Here is a 22136-nt window from a genome sequence, read left to right as displayed (position 1 = left end):
AATGGGCTTGCCAAGGATTATGGAGGATCCCGTTCCTCAGTTTGATCGCCATGTAGTTACTAATGAAGATGAGGTTGCTGCTGATGTTGCTGAAGTTGCTGAAGTTGCTGATGTTGCTGACTCTGGGATGTCTCGCCTTTCTGATCTTCCTGTAAACAACACCACTACTGCTCCGATTTCTATGGAAGACATACTCGCTGAGGATCCTACCACTGTAGCGAAAGATGCTGAGCTCATTGAATACTAGTTTTCTTATTTTCTTTTTTTTTTTAATACTAGTTTTCTCGCATTGTTATTCGTACTCGTATTGTTTTTTGATACTGGATTCCTATTATTTTTTGAATATTGGATTCGTATTATTTTGCCCAACTTGTTTTTTTTTTTTTTGTTTTTTTTTTGTTTTCGCTGCGTTTGACCTCGGCCGAGGTCACAAGGTGTGACCTCGGCGTTGTGCCGAGGTCACCTCGGCGTTATGTGATGGACAATTTTAATATAATGTCCTCGCAAGTGCACGAATCACTGTAGCAATAGTGTACAAAAGCAAGGGTCGAACCCACAGGGAATTGATACAATGCAATTTAAATATCAGACTTAAAAATAACTGACTTAATAATTAAAGTGCTCAAAATAAGTGCAATATCAACCGTGAAAACTAAACCAAATGCTATGTTGAAAACCAAGACCAGAAATAAGCAATTAAAAACCGAGCAAGTAAAGATTGCAATTAAATTAGCAGCTAACGGGAGAATAACATGCAAATAATTAACTTGAATAAAATAAAGTAAAGACGACACTAATAAAATAACTTGGAAAAATAATTAAAACCAGAAAGAAAGCAGGCAATTTAGTAACTAATAAATAAAACAAAACTCTAGTAACATGAATCAACTACCATTATTAGTTTTGCAGATTAATTTAGTTTGCCAATCAAATTTAGGGTTCGTTCTAACTCTTATCTGACTAATCTGTATGGCGTTCAGATTAAGTCACATATTCTATCCGTTCATGTACTTAAGATACTTATTCGAACGATTAAAACCCGTTAAGCCAGGAAGAACTACGGAATACCCGGTTTAGAACCAAACAGACAATTTGATAAGACAATCAAATTACCTATTCGTTTATCCCTAGGAGCATGGAATTAATAGGAATTAATAGGCATGATTTACTCTAAAAATTCCCTTAATTCAGTTCAATTATGTTAAAGTGGATCACCCAGTAACACAACCAATTACTAAAATAAGATCAAAGGGATAAAGCTTAATTTGACCGGCAAATTAAACATGAATATAAGAATTATATTTCATGGTAGTTTCATCACATTCCTAGAATAAAAATATTTAGCAGTGCATTGTAATAACTAACAATAAATGACAATTAACTGGACGTGGACAACTTGAAAGCAAAAACTATCCTCATCACCAACTAAGCATTATAATTTGCAAAATACTCAATCACTAAGGATGGTAATTAGCATCACACTTAGGCTTAAAGTACTGCAACTCAGTTCATAGATTTATAGACAAATGCGATGCAAATTAAGAAATAAAGAAGAAAACCAGAGAATAGACTAATTTTCTGCGATCAGTTCACTGCCGCCACCGCCAGAATTTTGAAGTTGCCACCGTCGAAACTTGCTTCGCCCTGCCGTCGCCAATCGGACTTCGCAGGAGATCGACTGCGAAAGTGATTCGGAGTGAATTCATGATTTCTTCCTTCAAATGTCCTCTATTTATATTGCTCAATTCAACCGCTTCTATGAACTTTCGTACAAAATTCTCTCTAAATTCTGGTTTCAGCTGCACAACTCTCCTTGAACTAAGGGCAATCATTAAAGAATATTTCCTCCGTTCAGAACTCTGCGCTGGCCAATTGGACATTCCGGAAGACTGGGTAATCGACTACTAATACGTTAATACTACCAATATTATTATTAATATTATTAATATAATAATAATTATTATTATTAAGTTAAGAAATTATTGGACTGACAAATTTTAATAACAAACTTAATTTAATAACAAAACCAACCCAAAAATTAACAATATTATTAAAAACTACTTATAGTAATAATAAATTAAAATAGATAAAAATTAATCCATTATTGCAAATTAACTATAAAAAGGTTATTTAAAACGACAATAAAAATAACACATATCATTATGCCGAGGCCCTCCACTTTTTTTTTTCGGTGCGCTAGTGCGCTAATGCCACCATTATATCACGACAAATATAGTGGAAAAAATACTTTTATTCAATGGGTTGAACGGACCAAGATCGAAACAATCTGGACGGACCAGGACTGAACTTCCTATTGATAAATCTTTGTTAAGTGTTCTGAATTCCATATCCTATCAATCAACCTATCTCCTACTGTCATCAATTTGTAAGTTCCTAGGCGAATTACCTCATCTATGATATACGGACCTTCCCATTTTTTTTGGGAACTTGCCTCTTTCCAGGGGTTGACTGGCTTCTCTCCTTCGTAAAACGTAATCACCTACTTAGAAGTACCTGGGTCGAACTTTGGCACCGTGATAGGACTTCAATTGCCTGTTGTAGTTCTCCATCCTACAGAACGCAGCTTCTCGCCTTTCATCTATGAAATTGAGGTCGGTTCCCTACTGGACCTCATTCTGTCCTGCCTCGTATTCTTCCATCCTTCTACTTGGTACCATTACCTCTGCTCTCGAGCATCGAACCCGTAACTCAATGCGAAGGGAGTTTCACCAGTGGCCCTCCTTGGCATTGTGCGGTAGGTCTAAAGAATGCTGTCCAGTTCTTCAACCCACGCCCCGCCAGCTGCTTCGAACTTCCTTTTCAAACCATCAAGGATGGTTTTATTGGCATTTTCTACTTGATCATTTTCCTGGGGTATGATACCGCCACCTGACTGCACTTGATGCCCCATTCCGTCAAAAATTCTGAAAACTCCCTTGCTTCGAATTGGCATCCGTTGTCAGTGATTATTTGAATGGGGATGCCGAAGCGGCATAGTATATTTTTCTCTACGAATTTCTTACATCTTGCTGCTGTGATACTACCTAGAGGTTCAGCTTCCACCCATTTGGTAAAGTAGTCAATGGCCACAATAATATACTTCCGACTTCCCGAGCCCGTGGGAATGGCTCCCACCAAATCTATTCCCCATCTTGAGAAGGGAATTGCTGTACTCACCGGAGTATAGTTGGTTGCAGATCGTCCTGGCAGTGTCTTAGTGCAATTCACAGGGAAATTTTTTAGTAGATTGCGCGGAGTTTGTTGCTGGCCGGACCGTTTGACGAACTGTCTGAAATAGCCCCTCTGGATGAGTTCCTCAATTTGGCATTTTAACACGTTGCATTCATCAGTATCATGGCCCACCTGCCTATGGAATCTGCAATACTTGGATTGATCCGCATTTGGGGAGACTTTCATGCACTGTGGCGGAAATTGCACGATCCCCATTTCTTCGGCTTGATTTAGGATTACGCTAACCGGGTGAGTTAGCGGTGTCAGATGTCGCAGTGGGATGAGACGAGGTCGCTCATCTCTTCCCTTCTTTGAGGGTGGTTGGTTTGGCCGTGGTGCCTAGCTGGGCGGAATAGCTTTATCAGGTCACCCACTCTTTCGTCCTTCCTCCTCATCCTTCTTTCTCCTGTCAGCCTCTTCTGCGTCTGCGTACCTGTTGGCCGTTCTGTAACACCCCGAACCTACCTTCCCGTACATCCGGGGAATTACCGCCACACCTAGAGAGAGAGATCTATCATTCCGCGATAAACCTCACTCTAGGTGCACAGGCTAAAGGGAACTCTTCTAACCACAACAGCCACCCAACAGTTGCTTACACACTTATGTACATATCAGCTGAAAAATCTTAACTAAGCAATATATACATACTTGCACTTATAAATACATGAGTTTACCTCTCGAGTCAAAATACAGATCAAGGGTCAACTACGACCCGACTAGCCATGTTTAGCCAACACTAAGGCTACAAAAAAATATGTACACAAAAAAAAAAACTCTCAAGAACTCGACGTCTAGTCAATCATTCGGTACACGGGGCCGGTGAACTCTCCCCAGACCAGGTGCCACTCCCCCTCGTACCAGGTGATATGGTCCAAAAACCGAGAGGTGGTTATGACCATCGACCATTCCTCCCAGTAGTCCCAAGAGCTAGGGTCCCAAGGGTAAGGGTAATGCACTATGAACTCAAGGGGATCGCTACCCTCTAAAGGCTCTATGGGGTAAAAGCCATAAGAAGCCTGGACCTCATCCATAACAGGGCAAGAAACAAAAGGGGCCGACGGAGCTACAGGAGTATCTGGGTTGATGGGAGCTACAGGAGCATAACCAGGTGCGTATGGGTCTTCACCCTCCATCATCTGTATGTACACGTCGTAATCCATGCCTTCACAAACATACTCCGGTGAACTTCCAGAATTCACCAGGCTACAGGAACTGACACTAGATTGCATCTGTTAGGAACACATTGAAGTGCAGTTAGCACGACGGCTAAGTAAGGATATCTGCGGGTTATTCAAAACTAAATAAAGGTTTTGTAAAATTGTTACATGGAAACCCTATGCCTTACTCATCGGCAGAGATTCTACCTGCAACAGTTATAAATAGCAACTTGCACACACAATAGGCAAAATTCAATACCATCTCGAATCGTTTTCCCTCTTGACGAGGTCATTTGATAATTATTACTTACCCAAATAATGTATTGTTAAACATTTAAGCATACCAGTAAGTAATGGAAAAACACAAATCCCACATTTTGCTCGTAATCACTTTATTTGAAAAATCCTTCCATCATAAGGAAATTCTCATCACTTTTCACTTTTCAAAGAGAGAGATCACCCGCAACCTTTGGGTACTTAAATACTTGTCACATCTCTCTTTCCCGTAGCTACGGCGTAACTACATTCATATTTCAAAATTTCACTTGCTCCTAGATAGAAAGTGTGAAACCTCTGGAGTTCTTTCTCCACTTTTGACCACTTGGATCGCTGAACTCGGGTTCAGTGGTCATCGCCCGGTCTAATACTGATCCCCTGGACTTATAGGAGCGTTGGAATGATTCCTAGCTAGCCTCACTAGGTTCATAAGAACGACACCTACCCGAACATAGAGTGACTATATTAAGTGTGCACACCCCCGTAGGAGTACCTTTTCCTTCCGGGTGATATAGTACTCGGCGAATAGACTTCGCCCATAGTATGAATGATCATACACATAACCATCATGCGGGAAGGCACTTTAAGCCCATCTTTATCCCGTAGGTTAACAAGGTCCTTCACCACTTTTACTAGAACTAAGGTTTGAAAAGCATTTTTCTACCTTTTCCCTTTCTTGCATTGAAAATATTTTGGACATACTTGGGTCAATTCCAATACTCGGAAATTGATTCCCCCTTTAACCAAATCCATAAATTCCCTTTTCTTTTGCAAAACATTTGGATAGTACACTAACAACCTTTCACAATGGCAATTCAAGTGTAACCATCATACACTTTCAACACCACATTTTTCACATAGGTATCATACTTGACACATTTATATCTCAATGCATATAACATATACCCTTCCCAACCTTAACATGGGCATAACACTCAAAGTACATTTATTCTTTACATGCACATAATACCACCTCCTTATAATATTTATATGTTCACACATATGCAACACTACCTACATAACACATGTGCCTAGTTACGTAGCATCACACTTCTTCATATCAATACATGTATATACGGTTTATACATACCATATGCTTACACTCAAAATGTGACATTTATACCATTTATATATATATATATGTATATGTATTCGGCACACACACACCCACGTACATATATACATACACGGTACATACATATATATATATACACATAAATACATAATTCCCCTTCTTCATAGTATATGTACACCTATCATATCCTTACTATACAACTAAGACATAATCTTCACATCACATAGGTTTTCATGTACACAAGTTAACAACAATTCATAACCTAGCTATCAATTATCTAGTTTCAAACAACCTCAACCAATTAAAAGGATTCCTTACCTCAACCGGGTTACTAGTCTCGTAGAAGACTCTTGGAGTTGATTTCCCCAATTTCACCTTAAAACCCTAAGATTCCACCAACAACATCCCCAATTTCACCTTAAAACCCTAAGATTCCACCAACAACATAACACATAATTTAAGAAATCTTAACTTAGCCACCAACAACATAACACATAATTTAAGAAATCTTAACTTAGATTCAAACAACATAACACATAATTTAAGAAATCTTAACTTAGATTCACGTTCTAGGAGGGAAAATAAAGCTATTTACCGAATAAAATTGAAGTTTTACCGAATATTTGGAGATCTATGAAGAACTTGCTAGCTATGGAGTCTTGAAGCTTGATGAAGATGATGAAGATCTCACTCTACTCTCTCTCTCTCTCTCTCTATTTCGGCAATAACAAGGGAAATGGGGAAAAAATGAAGACTTAGTCACTTAATTCCTTGTAAGACTTATCCAAACATCCCATTTAATTAATCCCTTTTTATTCACATGGTGAAATAGTGTGACACTTGTCACAATTCTATGGTAAGTCTTAAAAGATAAGATTTGCTAGACAGTTAGGGATTAAAATAGATGAATTCTCGGTAGAAACTAATTTATATCAAATAATTTTCGAAACCAAAAATTTATCCCAGACTAAAACTTAAAATTGGGCTAGGTTCGGTACACCGCGAAATTTAGCGATGTACGATCAAAATAAATTTTCGCTGCTATGGGCTAATTTAATTAAATAGGAAACTCAATAATAATAGTATGGTGTCTAATAATTCATTTCCTAAGACAATCGGGTCCAAACACCAGTTCCTAAAATTCTTACGGTTCGTGACCGGTACGTAGGTTCGCAGCTTATTTACGACTATTCTCACTTATAATAATTCTTTTGAAGCATCGGGGGATCATCTCATGAATGTTATAGCCTAAAGAAATATTTTTTGAATCTTAATCTTACTGGAATAGGTGACGGGTTACATGTTCTCATGAGTTCTTCATAAGAGCGTGGGTGGTGGGCGTTTAGTTGTTTGTGGAAGTCGCATGACCTCAGTGCTTGGATGAAGATGAGAATTGCTGCCTTTGAATCGAAATCATATACATTGTTGACTTCTTTTTTCCATTTGCTTAAAAAGTCTTGCAGGCTTTCTCCCCTATCTTGTTTTACCCCGTAGAGATGCGAGAATGGTTTCTTATGTTGTATATTTCCTGAGAAATAGGATAAGAAACTTTTGGATAGCTCTGCAAAAGTGTGAATTAATCTGTCCGGGATTGTGTTAAACCAATCTTGAGCCGTTCCGTCCAAAGTGGACAAGAATGCTCTGCACATTATGGCATCGGTTGCCCTAATCATTACCATGACTGCCTTGTATCTTGTCATATGGGCACGCGGGTCAAAAGTGTCAGTGTAGGCCTTGATGGTGCAGTCGAAAATCTTTTGGAAGAGGAACTTCCATTATGTCCGGAGAGAATGGAGCGGCCATTCTTATCTCCGGTTCTGGTGAGTGTTCTCTTGCCTCTACTTTCTTCTCCAAATCGTCTATCTGCCTTTGAAGCCTTTCAACCAGGTCTTCTTGTGGTATTCTGTGTCTAGTGGAGTGACGCGGAGCAAGCCCACCAGATTCGCGCACCCTTTCTCCGGGTGGTCGTTTGGTTACTGCCTTGCTTGCTTGTTGACGGGGACTTCTTTTGGAGGATACTTGCACCCTCAGCCGATCCCCGACAGTTTAGAAGCCGTCGGCCGTTCTTGAACAGATCTAGAAACTGCCGGGCGCTGCGCTAAACTCCTCGGCTGAGGACCACCGTCCTGTCGTTGAGTTCTGTCTCGTCTCGGAGATTGCCGGTAGCGGTAGAGTCTGGCCTTGCATTCCTGCGACTAGTTGGGCCATTGTCGCCGCCGCCTGTTGGATGACCTGCGCTGCTACAAGAAGGTCCACCGCCTGGGTAGGAGCAGCAGTCGCTGGGAGGGGAGTGCGGCCACCACCGTGGTTGTTGTTGAGTTGGCTACGGAGGTCACCTTCTCGGCGGTGATTGTTGTTGAGCTGGTTGTTATTGAGCTGACTACGAAGATCACCCACGCGGTTACTATTGAGCTGCTCACGAAGATCACCCGAGGGGTGACCATTGTTCACCTGACGAGGAGTATGAGAGCTGTTGGATCCAGATTGCGCCATCGATCGTGATGATATGAACTGAGTGGTTTGTGATTTTGTGAATTTTGCCTGAGATCTGATCTCGACTCTCAATGAAAGCACCAATGACGGTAATAATGGTTACCGGAGATATTTGAGTATTATTTGTGTAATGTTGAGTACAGTGTTCTGAGTACAGTATCAGTTCAGTGTGTGTTTTTGTCTAGTAAGAAGTGTCGTCTCTCTACAAGTGTTGTGAGCCTTTTTATCTTCCTCAGCTCAGTAATGGAGCGTTAATGCCAAGGAGCTCAGGAGCCGTTGAGTGTTAATGCTGAGGAGCTGAACCGTTGGGCATTAATGCGAGAAGTAAAGTGTTGAACGGCTAGTTGAGGAGCTGTGGAGCCGTTGAGCATTGATGCTGAGGAGTGAAGTGTTGAAGGGATAGTTGAATGTCCGTTGTCTTGCCTTTGGGTCCTGCCAGTGGTTCCGGGTCGGGTACCCAATTACCTACCCTATCAGGGCACATAAGTGGTTTTGCGAAAAACATCATAGTAATATAGTTTCGTGTTTGAGCCATGTATGAATGTCTGGTCTATACTAGAAAATCACGTGTTTGAAGTTGTTCCATCTTTAAGTACATCGTGTGCCATGCTTAGATATATTGTGTGCCAATGTAGCATATGTCGTGTGCACCGTCATATTTTTCACAATAGCTCCCAACAGACGGTAATGCATAATTCCGAAAGGAATAAATAAACATTTTCTTTTTTTATTACTAAATTGTTAAAACTATGCACCGTTGTTAAATAAATATGAATGGTATTTTTTTTTTACTAAATCTGTAATAAAAACATATGCCCAAACACACTGTTTAAAATTATGAATATAAGATTGCTTAAAAGTCGAGTGGTTAGCCATATATGTGTAGATCGTGTGCCATGCGTTAATTTTTGGCGTTCCAAACGAATATATATCGTGTGCCCCACCATTAAAATACTATGTATAATCAACATTCAAAATAATTCAAAATGTTTTATAAAAAACATCCAATTACCAGAATGACTAAACCTAATTAACATTAATCTATTACTTTAAATGCAACCATCAAATACAAACATTAGGTAATAAATAAATAATCAAATGAATTAGGTAATAATTTAACAATAAAATGCAACAGTAGTATTTGGTTCCAAAACTGAAAACGAGATAGAGAAGGTAGGGAAGCAAGTGGGATAGTAGAATCCTAATATGTAGCCAAAAAAAAAAAAAAACAACAACCAAATTTACAAACATGACGAAAGTTACAAAAATATCCCAACTAGCCAAAATAACTACACACACCTATAATTAATTCTTTGTCTAATCTATTACTTACCATTAATCTACACCCTCCATTATTACAAATCAATGCTCAAGATTTGTCCTCACCATCCTCCATAATGTATGTGTCCTCATTTGAATATATATATATATATATATATATATATATATATATATATATAGGGTTGCACTCTCGTGCGAACTCTCGCCCAGGTAGGAAATGAGAACGCTCCACAGCCGTCCACGTGTCCAGATCAACGAATCAGATGCAATTTTAAAAAAATCACGCGGTGGCATTTTCGTAAATAACTGGAACTTTGGTGCACCTAGTTTCACTTACAAGTGCACCTAGTTTCACTAACAAGTGCACCTAGTTTCACTTAAAAGTGCACCTAGTTTCACTTAAAAGTGCACCTAGTTTCACTTACAAGTGCACCTATTTTTGTACATATTTTCACTTACAAGTGCGAGTAATTTACCTTGTTAATATTCATGCACCTATTTTCGCAAATATTTTCACTTACAAATGCAAGTAATTTACCTTGTTAATATTCATGCACCTGGGTGCAACCTAGATGCACCTAGTTTTAACATAGGTTGCACCTAGTTATAACATTAGGTGCACCTAGTTATAACATTAGGTGCACTTAGTATTGATGCTCACTGTACAATTCACTTGCACCTGTAATACATTTTACTTGCATCTGCAATACATTTACTTGCACTTGTACAAGTAATTTACTTTGTTAACATTCATGCACCTGGTTGCAACATATGTGCACCTAGTTATAACATTAAGTGCACCTAGTTATAATATTAGGTGCACTTAGTATTGATGCTCATTGTATAATTTACTTGCACTTTTAATACATTTTATTTGCACGTGTGCACCTATTTTCACTTGCAGATGCAAGTAATTTACCTTGTTAACATTTATGCACCTGGGTGCACCTATGTACACCTAGTTATAACATTACGTGCACCTAGTTATAACGTTATGTGCAACTACATTCCGGACACGTGGCGCGCTGTGATTCATCCGCAGTTCTCTCCTGGGCGGCCCGTACGCACCTGAACGCGATCCTATATATATATATATATATATATATATATATATATATATATATATATATATATGGGAGTGTTCTTATGAGATCACCTATTTAGGTGAGATTGTAAGATCAAATCCTGTGCATCATCAATCTAATAAATTTTAATACTCTATATTGAACTACACACCCACTCCGTTCGCACACAGTTAATCACCGTTCGCACACATTTAATCACCGTTCACACAAACTTCAACTTAGAATCTTAATCAATCTAGACCATTAAAATATTTTAACTCTGTATATATATCAATCTTAATCAATCAAGTGATCCTAACTCTGTATATATATGTATGTATGTTTGTATGTATGTATGTATGTATGTATGTATGTATGTATACATACATATATATACAGAGTTAGGATCATATGAGATCACTTGTTTAGTTAAGATCGTGAGATCAGATCTTGTGCATCAATGTAATAATTTTAATGGTCTAGATTGATTAAGATTCCAAGTTGAAGTGTGTGCGAATGGTGATTAAATGTGTGCAAACAAAGTGGGTGTGTCAAACAATCTAGACCATTAAAATTTTTTGATTGATGTACAAGATTTGATCTCAAAATATTTTAATGGTCTAGATTGATTAAGATTCCAAGTTGAAGTGTGTACGAACGGTCATTAAATGTGTGCGAATAGAGTGTGTGTGTGAATCAATCTAGACCATTACAAAATATTACATGGATGCACAAGATCTGATCTCACGATCTTACCTAAACAAGTGATTTCATTGGAATCCTAATATATATATATATATATATATATATATAACGTTTATTTTCTACTACTTTCATAGATGAAATGTCGGATTTTCCGACAACCAAAAAGTGGTCAGAAATCAGCAATTTTCAGTTGAAAATCGCTTTTTTGACCACATTTTAGACCACTTAGGATATCCGAAAAATTGCTCGTAGCTATTTTCGACCACCGAATGAAGTGTTCGGAAATAGTGTCCACTTTTATAATGTTGTCGGAAATTCTGGTACATATTATGTATTTTAAATATTATGTATTTACAGTTAATATATTATGTACCTTTCACAAGTATATAATTGTTAGTTGGAAATGCATAATTTGAACGATGGGGCAATGCCCATTGTGAATCTTGTTCTATAATATAATTTGCGAATTATACATACCAAGGTATTAATGAAAATAATAATATTTGAATGAATACGTTTTGAAAGTTCTCAAACAAAATAAATAGTTTTAAATATTCTCCGAGAGATAAGATAAAATTAGTGGACATAACGAAGCCTCTATTATCTAAATTCACGCTAAGTGATGAGGTAATACCTATTGAATATGAAGGGCTTCATCTAGTTTGTTTTGATTGTGGGGTATATGGCCACAAGAAGAGTCAGTGCGGGGTAGACAATCCGACGAAAGACCCAACGGAGAATCCCACCAGGATGGGCAGAACGCAGGTGGAGAACAACGCGTAGACAGAGGCCCGATCAGTACCACCACAACCCAGAGCGCCGACTCAAAGCTATAAAGAAAACTACAGTGCCTGGATGTTGGTCACGAGGAAGGAAAAAAGAGGAAGAAGTGGAGGGGCTAGCAACTACGGTCCCTCGAACGTGGGTAACCACCATCCACCAGCCAATTCCCAGGGTCATCAGGCATCACAGTTTGGATCTCGCTACGCAATCCTTGGAGGAGTCGATGACACAAAAATATATTCAACTTCGATGGACGACGAGTTCACTGTAGTTCCCCAATATATGAATGCGAATCTACCCAGAATTCGAACACACCAACAATCAGATAGATCAGTACTTCCTCAGGGCAAAGGAGGAGTGCAGTTCGAGGCTCCTCAAGAACGACGACTAGTGAATCCCCAGCAACCCAACTGGGGTGCATTCAGAGGCAGAGGAGGTAGAGGCTGTGCCCCAAGAAGGACAGCAGCTGAGTCAAAGCATATAGTTGTTAAGGGTCATGACAAAGGGAAGCAGATCACCAGTACAGTAGTTCAAAACTCAAATGACTCCCCGGAGGTATCACACATGGCAGGTTTGGTGTATGGATTCAAAGAAGATCCACCAGACCTAGCAAGAGTCTTTACTAATAGAACAGAACCTCCAGATATATCCATGAGGGATAGTGATGAAGATGTTGGCTATGATGACCATGTGTTGGAAGGTCGTCAATGCTCCTGAGCACTATTATCTTTTTTCGAGCACAGGACGAGAAGAGCCGGATGCGGAGGAGTTGTTAAAGACCACATGGGAAACTGGATAGCAGGTTTTGTAAAGAATATTGGGAGTTTGGGCACTATTGAGAGGAATACAACTAGCCATTTCAGGAAAGTTGAATTCGAGAGCGGCTCCGCCGATCTTGTTAGATGGATCACAGTTGATTCCATCTCGATAAACGAAAGCTACAATATACTGATGACCTATAGACGAGAACTCCACAAGCTTGAGTCTTGGAAACTCTCTACAGTGGCACGCGAGCAGAACGCAGTTGTCGACCTCCTGGCAAGCATCGCCAGAGATTATCCTACTGGCTGGCATATTTTTGACAGCCCTGCCGGAAAGCGTAGAAGCAGTGATAGAAAACGACAAAGTTGAGTTCCCAGTATGGCGTTTTGTAGTTTAGAACTAGTAGTGTTGTAGTTTGGGTGTCCCCCTTCCAAATTAAAAAAAAAAAAGAAAAAAAACCACAGCCAAATTTACATACCAAACGTCTCATGGGAAAAAATAATTAAAAACTATTTAGCCAGTGCTTCCATTTAAATATTCAAATCCATAGAGTCAACAGTCCAACACTATATGACATGGTAAATTATACCACAGACCAAGTCTACATTGCATTATGGATCATGGTAAAAAAATAACCTTCAAACTTTGTACCCATTATATATCTGCAGTTAACTGTTTCTATACCCATAAACAAATTGAAGACACATCATATGATATTTACAGACACATAACATTATAGGTACAGATACATAAATTATTAACTGCATGTACATGATATGTTAACTGTAGACACATAACATGTTAACTAACATCTTATGTGTCTGCAGTTAACATATTCTGTATCTACACTTAACAATTTATGTGTTTGTAGTTATCATGTTATGTGCCTTCAATTTGTTTATATGTACAGAAATTATTGACTGCAAATATAGAATGAATGTGTTAACTGTTAAATGTTTTGTCAAGACCAAGTCCACCATAAACCGAGTATGGAAGTACAGAACAGGGGTAGGAAAAAGTATTTTATTGCCTAGGGATCTAGGCCCAAAAGAGTACGTATAAAGCTCGAGATACTGGCCCTAGTAATAAATAAACGATACAAGCTATAGCCCAAATAGTGGACTAGAAATAATAATGATGCTGCTATGAATCAAACCCTAGTGCATGGGTTAAAGGTTAGGACCACAAACCACCAATCACCAATCTAGGGAGGTTATTATCATCCAAGGGATGATCTCTAAATAGTGTAGAGGGCCTTCTAGATGGTTAACAAATGTATTGCATCGGTTAGTCTTCAATCTTGGCTATAAACGTACGACCATCCACTACCTGAATTCCAACGATCTTCACATGGATAAGTAAAGTATCATGCCTTTTGGTACATGAAATTTGAGTAGTTTGGGTTGTTGGTACTTATGTTGTCTTGTAGAAGTTATGAGTTCGATACCCCTTAGTAGCACTTCTTAAATTATTCCTTCCTATACCCAATAGATTTCCAATAAAATGAGTCACTATCCCATGTCGCCATCACAAGTCCCCCACTTTCTCCTAATGGTGTTTGGTCCCTATTGCCTTCCCTGCAAGCTCTTCGTCAAGAAAACTTAGCTCTCATGCATACCCTGCAAGAAAAAGGAAAGAGAGTAGTCCACCGAGAAATGAAATATATTGACTGCTGAGATACGTGACTAAATGCATCGGCCGCAACGACGCGAAATAAGATATGCCTACTATTGAGATGCGGGATAATAATATGTTGGACTATTGAGAAGCGAGATAATAACATGTCGACCACTGAGAAGCAGAATAATAATATGTTGACCTCTGAGAAACGGGATAGAATATGTCGACCGTCGAGAAGCGGGATAAAAATATTGATCATGATTTTCTTGGTACACGTATGTGGGTTGCATCCAAAACATTGCACACCCACATGGTTATGTTTGTAAGCGGGCCGCCTACCCTACCTTGCAGGCCGTGTACTGAAAAAGTGGAAAGGGGTGACAAGTAGTTTGATAGTAATAAGAAGTGTTTTTTTGTTACCTTCTCGGGTTGCCAACGAATCCAGTCACAATATTTTTTTTTCTAGGCTGCCTGTTGTGCTTTCATAGTCCAGGAAACAAAATGAAGTTAAAAATTGTTTTATTACCTACTATGGCTTCCTATTTAGCCTGCGACTTCGTTTGGGTGCTATTGTTTGTTGTAGTGTCGCATGTGTAGACTACAAAGCTTCCAATTTTCATCGAGACCACTTATCATGTCTACGGGCCTATTACCGCATCTATTTTTATTTTTTTGCTTACTTCCTTAGTCAAGCAAAAATATGTTAATGTTTTTTCAATGTAGAAATATTTTTTCTTACCTCTCCAGGCTGCTTGCAAGCCTACCAAGGTGTTGTTATTCGGTCGAGTGTCGCCTACCCAGCATGTGGGCCCTTAATGGTTGGGTATACTCGATACTCTCATCAATGAACTCCATGTGATGGGTTCCCTCATTTCGACCCTCTTTGTAGTCTCGAGCCCCTTACACTAGAGCCCCTTCTTGGAGGTGCCCTCCTCCTAGCTTGTGTGGTGTTAAGTCAAGTAAGAGGATGATTTTCTTAAGTGTTTGGGTCAATGATTGGCTATTGGTGTAGGTTAACCTACGTCCCCCACTACTACCGGGCAACCCACTCGCTGATGAATTTAGTTGTCTCCTGGGGCTAAAAGATTAGACGCTAGGTCTGACTCTCAAGAAACCATGGTTGATTCTGCCGACGGTAGTATCTCCTCTGATAGCTATAGTGTTATTTGCCTCTCACGTTCTCCGAGTGGGGAATCAACCCTCGTGAACCAAATCAAATATCGCCTTCCCATTAAGGTGTTCCGTAAGTCCCAAAAATGTTTTTTTGTGACTCGGCCATTTTGGCGTATCCTGGGTTTGATTATTTAAAGGGAACCATGATAAAATGGGTAGACACTATGAATATGTGCTTTTCGTAGCGTTCCCCACATACGGCACCAATGATGATTTTTTCGAGACCGGGTTCACCATAAATTGGGTATAACAGTTTAGAATGGGGGGTGTAAGAAAATGTAGTTCTATTGCCTGGGGTGCTACGCTCAAAAGAATATGTATAAAATCCGAGATACTGGCCCTAATAATAAATAAATGATGCAAGTTATAGCCCAAATAAGGGACTAGAAATAATAATGATGTTGTTATGAATCGAACCCTGGTGCATAGATTAAAGGTTAGGACCACAAACCACCAAGCTAGGGAGGTTATTATAATCTAAGGGATGATCTCTAAAGAGGGAATAACGGTGCCTATATATAGTGTAGAGGCCTTCTAGATAGTTGGCAAATGTACCGCATTGGCTAGTCTTTAATCTTGGCTATGCACGTATCTCCCACTACTTGGATTCCAACGATCTTCACATGGATAATAAAGTATCGTCCCTTTTAATACATGAAATTTGAGTAGCTTGGGTGGTTAACGTTTAAGTTGCCTTGTGGAAGTTGCGGGATTGATACCCCTTAGCAGCACCTCTTATATTATTTTGCTCAAAGCTTCCTTCTTTGATTTCCATTTCCATTATTCTTGTTGAGCCAACACCTCATCAATAAAAATGTCGCCATCAACTACAGATACATAATTTTTGGATCAAGGTCACAATGATATATGAACCCTGGTCTATGGTATAACAATTGGTATGACATACCTTTTCCTAAACATTGGCATGTGGCCGGTGGCCATAGACAAATTACGGTATGTGTCTCAACTCTAAAAATGTATATACTATTATTTATAATAAAATTAAATTCATATTTCTAATTTTTGTCATTGATAGAATTCAAATAAAGCACCATGTAATTACTTGCAAAACAAAATAAATTGTTTTAACTTATTTTAAATTGTTTAACTACTTGAGTTATATCCCGAGACAAATACATTGAAAAGCTGATATAAACAATATGTGATAAAAATCAGGACAACTTTGCATTGATTGTACACGGCCTAAGTTACAACCCTATCAATTTCCTTAGAAGATTATGGACATAGATAATTAAATAACTAAAGGAACAAATTTGTCATTGTGGCAATTAAAGACAGTAATTATCTAAAAACATGATATGTTTCCATGATGGTTATATTCTTGGTTTTTGTCCGTTTTTAAATTGTTGACTTTCTTGTACATTTTGTTCTTAATGTTGTATAGTAAATTTTTGTTTGCAAAAATACTCAAATATATTCTATTACTGTTAAGTATACTCAATCACCGTTAAGTATAATACAAAATACCAATATCCATTTTCCTCCACTCATTTTCATTCGCTAATTCCTCTAATCATTCATCCGCACATCTTACATACCAAGACATGCAATCAACGATCACAATCTTCCACTCATTTTCCTCCGCTGATTCCTCCCATTATTCATCCGCGCATCTTTCATACGATACATATAAGGATTTTCAATCAACGAAATCTTCTTCATTACCTTCTTAATAGTGTGAAGAAGAGCTTTGATAGTTAAGAAAAATTGAAGCAATCTACGACATTCAATAGGTATGAACATGAATTGCGCCTCAATGTTTAAGTGAAATCACTACTGACTTCTTTCTTTCAAATTTAATCCAAGGTAAATTTATTAATATTTTTGTTAATTTCATATAATTAGATGTTGGTTGGTCGATTTGAAGTTGGCTCCGATTCTCAAAGTTCTTATTGATATGTGCTACCATGTTCATTGTGATGCTTATGCCTACTCCCCTAATTGAATTCTCCAATTTCGTATTGAGTATATTACCCTTTTCTCTTAATTGCCATGATTACGTCTACAATTAAAAATTCCTTGATTTATCTCCATTTACTTTATTTAGTTTTTGAATGTTGCTTGATGTTAGTATATGTGTAGATATTTAAAGACTTCATTGTATAGTGAAGGCACCATAGAATAATTGATGTGGAAGAGGTAGTTTATGGTGAGGTGAAACGAAATGATAAACCGAGGAAAAAATTCCCCGAGTGTCGCGTTCTCAAGGATGACAAATTGGAGTCGAATTACGTGTTGGCATTTAGGAGGTTGAGATATAAGAGTCACTAAAAGCACTAAAAGGCACTTAAATCATAGGCAAAAGGGTTTGCGATGGTAACTACGGTAAGCAAGTAAAAAAGGAGCGAGAGGTTGAATGCCTTAATTAGCCTTTGCAATTGACCGAACTATAGGGATTCTAGACAATGAGATTCGGGCTTAATCATGGGAGCGCACGGTACCATCACCGAGTGGCGTCACACTCGAACTCTAGAGTTCTCATTCGGTTGGGGCATTTCGTCGAACATGTGGTCTACCACTCTTCCCGGGCCTCATCCTTCCAGATTAAGGGCGGGAATGTGGTTGATTTGGACTCTTGAGGATCCGCTATCACACAATCCACACTTTCCCTAAGTCTACTACCTATCCCGACTGGAAATAGAAGTAAATCGCAACAAGCATCAACCACACTAGATTAGCACCCTACTACATCATTTCCACAATCAAATGGAATAATTTCAACCAATCAATCACAAAAGCTAAGTTGGGGCAAACAAACCCCTCAACTAATCTACACCAGCATCATTCAAATCAAAAGAATCAAGCAAAAGATACAAATAAGGAAATCAAATGGAAATAGTAATGAAATTAACAAAAGCAAGAGTAGAGTATCTTGGTTACATCGAAGCTGGTAGACTCGTCACCCACTCGGATGATGAGTTTGCCTTCCCCAACATCTATTAATGCTCTAGTAATGGCTAAGAATGGTCTGCCCAAGATGAGAGGTATCTCTACATTTGGATCCATGTCAAGAATTACAAAGTCCACAGGAAAGATGAATTTGTCAACTCTTACCAGCACATCTTCCACAATACCCCGTGGGTATTTGGTAGATCTATCCGCAAGTTGAATACACATGCGTGTTGGTTTAAGAGTTCCCAGATTTAGCTTTTGGTACAATGAGAAGGGCATCAAATTAATACTTGCTCCTAAGTCAACTAAAACTTTATTGAAAGATGTTCTTCCTATATCACACGGAATTGTGAAACTTCCCAAATCTTTTAACTTTCGGGGCACACTCTTGTGTAGTATAGCGAAGCATTCTTCTCCAAGCACTACAGTGGCCGACTCGACTAACTTCTTCTTGTTGGATAAAAGATCTTTAAGGAATTTTGCATACCTTGGCATCTCTCCGAGAGCATCAATGAAGGGCATATCAATGTGCAGCTGGCGCAACATTTGGAGAAACTTGTCATACTTTGCATTATCAATGTCGGTGCGAAATCGTTGCGGTAATGGAAGGCGTGCCTTAGGGATAGGTGGAGGTTCTTGCATGATCTCTTTTCCTTTTTGAGAAGGTTGTTTCAGCGCTTCTTCCTTTCCATTCTCTCTTTCTTCTTCTTGCTTATCCTGCATAACTTCGGGAGCTTCTTTCTCCTTCCTAGGTTCCTCTATCATAGTGGCTTTAGGTGGTGGTATGGTGGCTTGGGGAAGTGCTTCCCCACTTCTTAATGTGACGGCATTCACATCATTCTCCCCTTGTACTTGGATCATCTCTATTATCTTGGCATGGGTACTTTCAATAGTTTGAAGAGGTGAGAGCGTCTCATGGCAGAGCTCTTGGATTTCTCCTAACATTTATTTTGTGATGGTCTCCTTTAATTTGGCATTTTCTTCTCTCGTCTCGCATATGAAATCGTTGAGGCGCTTTACGAGGTCGTCCTGGCTATTTTTTTGGTGAAATAGGTTGATCTGGAGCAATAAAAAGATGAAAGACTTTTTCAGCCTCATCCACGCCGAGTCCATGCTTGAAGGCATGGCGTGGATGGCTACTGGAATCCATCCACGCCTCCTCCACGCTTGTAGCACGCGTGGACGGGCTACTGTGTAGGAAATTTTCAGTGTGTTGATTTTTTAGCTCGTCGAGGTGCGTTTGAAGATAATTTGGGGGTGTCTCATGTGTATGATGTCTTGCGGGTAAATATTGATGCGTTGCGTAGGCTTGTTCATGATAATACGGTGGAGGTGGAGGCGTGGAATAGTGAAAAGGGGGTAGGTAAGAAAAAGGATATGGATGATAGTATTGTGGAGGTGGATAAGGTTGTGGTGGTGGATAGTAGGGGTCTCTTCCATAGGGTGGATAACCATAGTAAGCTCTTTCGTCAGATGGGGGTTGATCCATGGCCTTTTAGAAGGGAACCTACAATCAAATGTTCAAACAAAGAATCGGAGCACAACAGGTAGCTCCCTTTGAAGATTAGCTCAAGTGGTGTGTGTGGGTAAGTGTGAAATGTTGGTAAAATTAGAAACAAAATTAAAAGAAATGCAATGAAACAAGTTATCTAAGCAATTCAAGATAGAAAAATCTTAAACTACACCGTTTGCCATCCCCGGCAACGGTGCCATTTTGATAGTGTGTAGTTTATGGTGAGGTGGATGCGTGGTAAAACGAGGAAAAGTCCCCGAGTGTCGTGTTCACAAGGATGGCAAATTGGAGAGATTAAGCATTCTATCATTCATTGTCGAGGTAACGAAGAGGAAAAACAAACAAAAAAAGGAGCATGGTTTCATTGATATAATCCTTGGTAAAGTGAGTTAATCAAAAGGGAAAGAACGGATGGAGCTAGGACATGTCAGAGCTTGCACTAATTTGCCTAATGAAAGGCTTGGATTGCCTATTGGTCTTGCTTAAGGGACTTGGTATACATTCTCGAGTGGCGTCACACTCAAGTTCCTTATCCTCAGTCGGTTGGGGAATTTTATCAAACACCTTGCCTACGAGTTCCCTCCGGACCTCATCCTTCCGGATTGAGGGCGAGAGATGTGAGCATCGGGCTCTCACCCATTTGCAATATCTCGCCAAATGGGTGATCCTACACTCTTGAAGGGATCGGGGCCTTCGATCCGACAAGATCGATCACAAACGTACACACAATTTCAGCAAAATCAAAGGAAATCAAGTATCATTTGGACATCCCAAATCACAATGCAAAGCTCTTTTAATCCTAGCCCTACCCTAGAATCTAGCCACTCATGGGCTTAACAAACATCATATAGCATTCAAGATCAAGATTATGTAACAAGACAATAAGAATATGCAAATGAAATCAAAAGAAGAAGAGATTCAACCAAATGAAATTGAAAATCAAATGCAAGAAAAGTAAGAGGATTATACCAATTTGGGGAAAGTTGTTCCCTAACAACCCTTCAATCTCTCCCATAGCTTCTTCTTCTCCCTCGAATTTCTACCCTAAAACCTAATCTAAAAGTTGGAAAATGTAAAATTATGAGATCCCCCCTCCAATGCTGAAAAATATCCCTGTATAAACAATTTCGCACATAGGTTTTAAAGCTCCGTCCACGCAGCCTCCACGTGTGAATGCTCGTGTGGAAAGCTACTGGAACTCATCCACGCTAGTTCCACGCGTGGAGTTGGCGTAGACGGGGAGATTTCCTTATCCTCGTTTCTTCTGCCGGCTCGGGTTTGGTCTTTGCGTGCGCCAAGGTCAGTTTTGTTCCCCTTTCATCATATATATCATTCTTCCTCGGTTAATACAACCTTCCGAACCTGTCAAAACCCTTTAAAACACACTACACAAGGTACTTTTGCAATTGTTAGCATATCGGCGTAAAAACACCACAAATTAGTCTCAGTGCTCTCATAGTGAAGTCTAGAATTTGCATGCTTTGAAGTGATTTAGGCCATTGTTGTTAGCCCAAGTCTTTAAACATACCCTTTATTATAATTGTTTTCTCTAGTTGTCCCCTTTGAGCTTTATTTTTGTTTAATAAGTGCAAAGCACTTAACCCGTTCTTTATTGTTGATTTTTTCTTGTTTAAACCCGATCATTTAACCCTTAGCCTTTAAATTAGCCATATATTTCCATCCACCCTTAGAGAGAATGTAGCATTTCTTCTTTAATTTAGAGGAGATTTCTTTTTGGAGCTTATTTCTGTTAGAACTACTTTTGTTATGTTTGTCCTAGTGTGGGGGTGTGGTGAGAGGAATCAGTTGGTTGTTTTGAAGAAAAGAAGGATGTTTAGTTGGTTGAAAAAAAAAGGATTGAAAGAAAAAGAATAAAGAAAAAAAAGAGAAGAAAGAATTGTTGTTTGAGAAAAGTTTGAAAAAAAGTTGGAAGTGATGAAAAGGTTGTGAAAGAAAAGAAAAGATGAATAAAAGTACAAACGGTTCATGTTGCTAGAAAAGTTGTGTCCAACCCCACTGTTTTAGAGAGTTCTTATGTTCTCAAAGGGTATGGACTCAATGCTTCTAGATTAAGTTGTGAATATGTGTGA

General features: G+C 39.0%; 2 protein-coding genes across 2 annotated transcripts; both read right to left on the bottom strand.

The window, feature by feature from the left end:
* Positions 1 to 2853: 2853 nt before the first annotated feature.
* LOC116020279 (uncharacterized protein K02A2.6-like) lies at positions 2854 to 3447 on the bottom strand. Its single transcript, XM_031260764.1, has one exon. The coding sequence runs from the start codon at positions 3445 to 3447 to the stop codon at positions 2854 to 2856; it is 594 nt and encodes a 197-aa protein (XP_031116624.1).
* A 15041-nt stretch (positions 3448 to 18488) lies between these two features.
* Positions 18489 to 19478, bottom strand: LOC116020278. Its single transcript, XM_031260763.1, has one exon. The coding sequence runs from the start codon at positions 19476 to 19478 to the stop codon at positions 18489 to 18491; it is 990 nt and encodes a 329-aa protein (XP_031116623.1).
* Between the last annotated feature and the right edge of the window lie 2658 nt (positions 19479 to 22136).

Source organism: Ipomoea triloba, chromosome 5, assembly GCF_003576645.1.
Source record: "Ipomoea triloba cultivar NCNSP0323 chromosome 5, ASM357664v1".
Classification (NCBI taxonomy): Eukaryota; Viridiplantae; Streptophyta; class Magnoliopsida; order Solanales; family Convolvulaceae; genus Ipomoea; species Ipomoea triloba.
The sequence above is the reverse complement of the archived record's forward strand: the minus strand, read 5'-3'. Positions and strand labels throughout refer to the sequence as shown.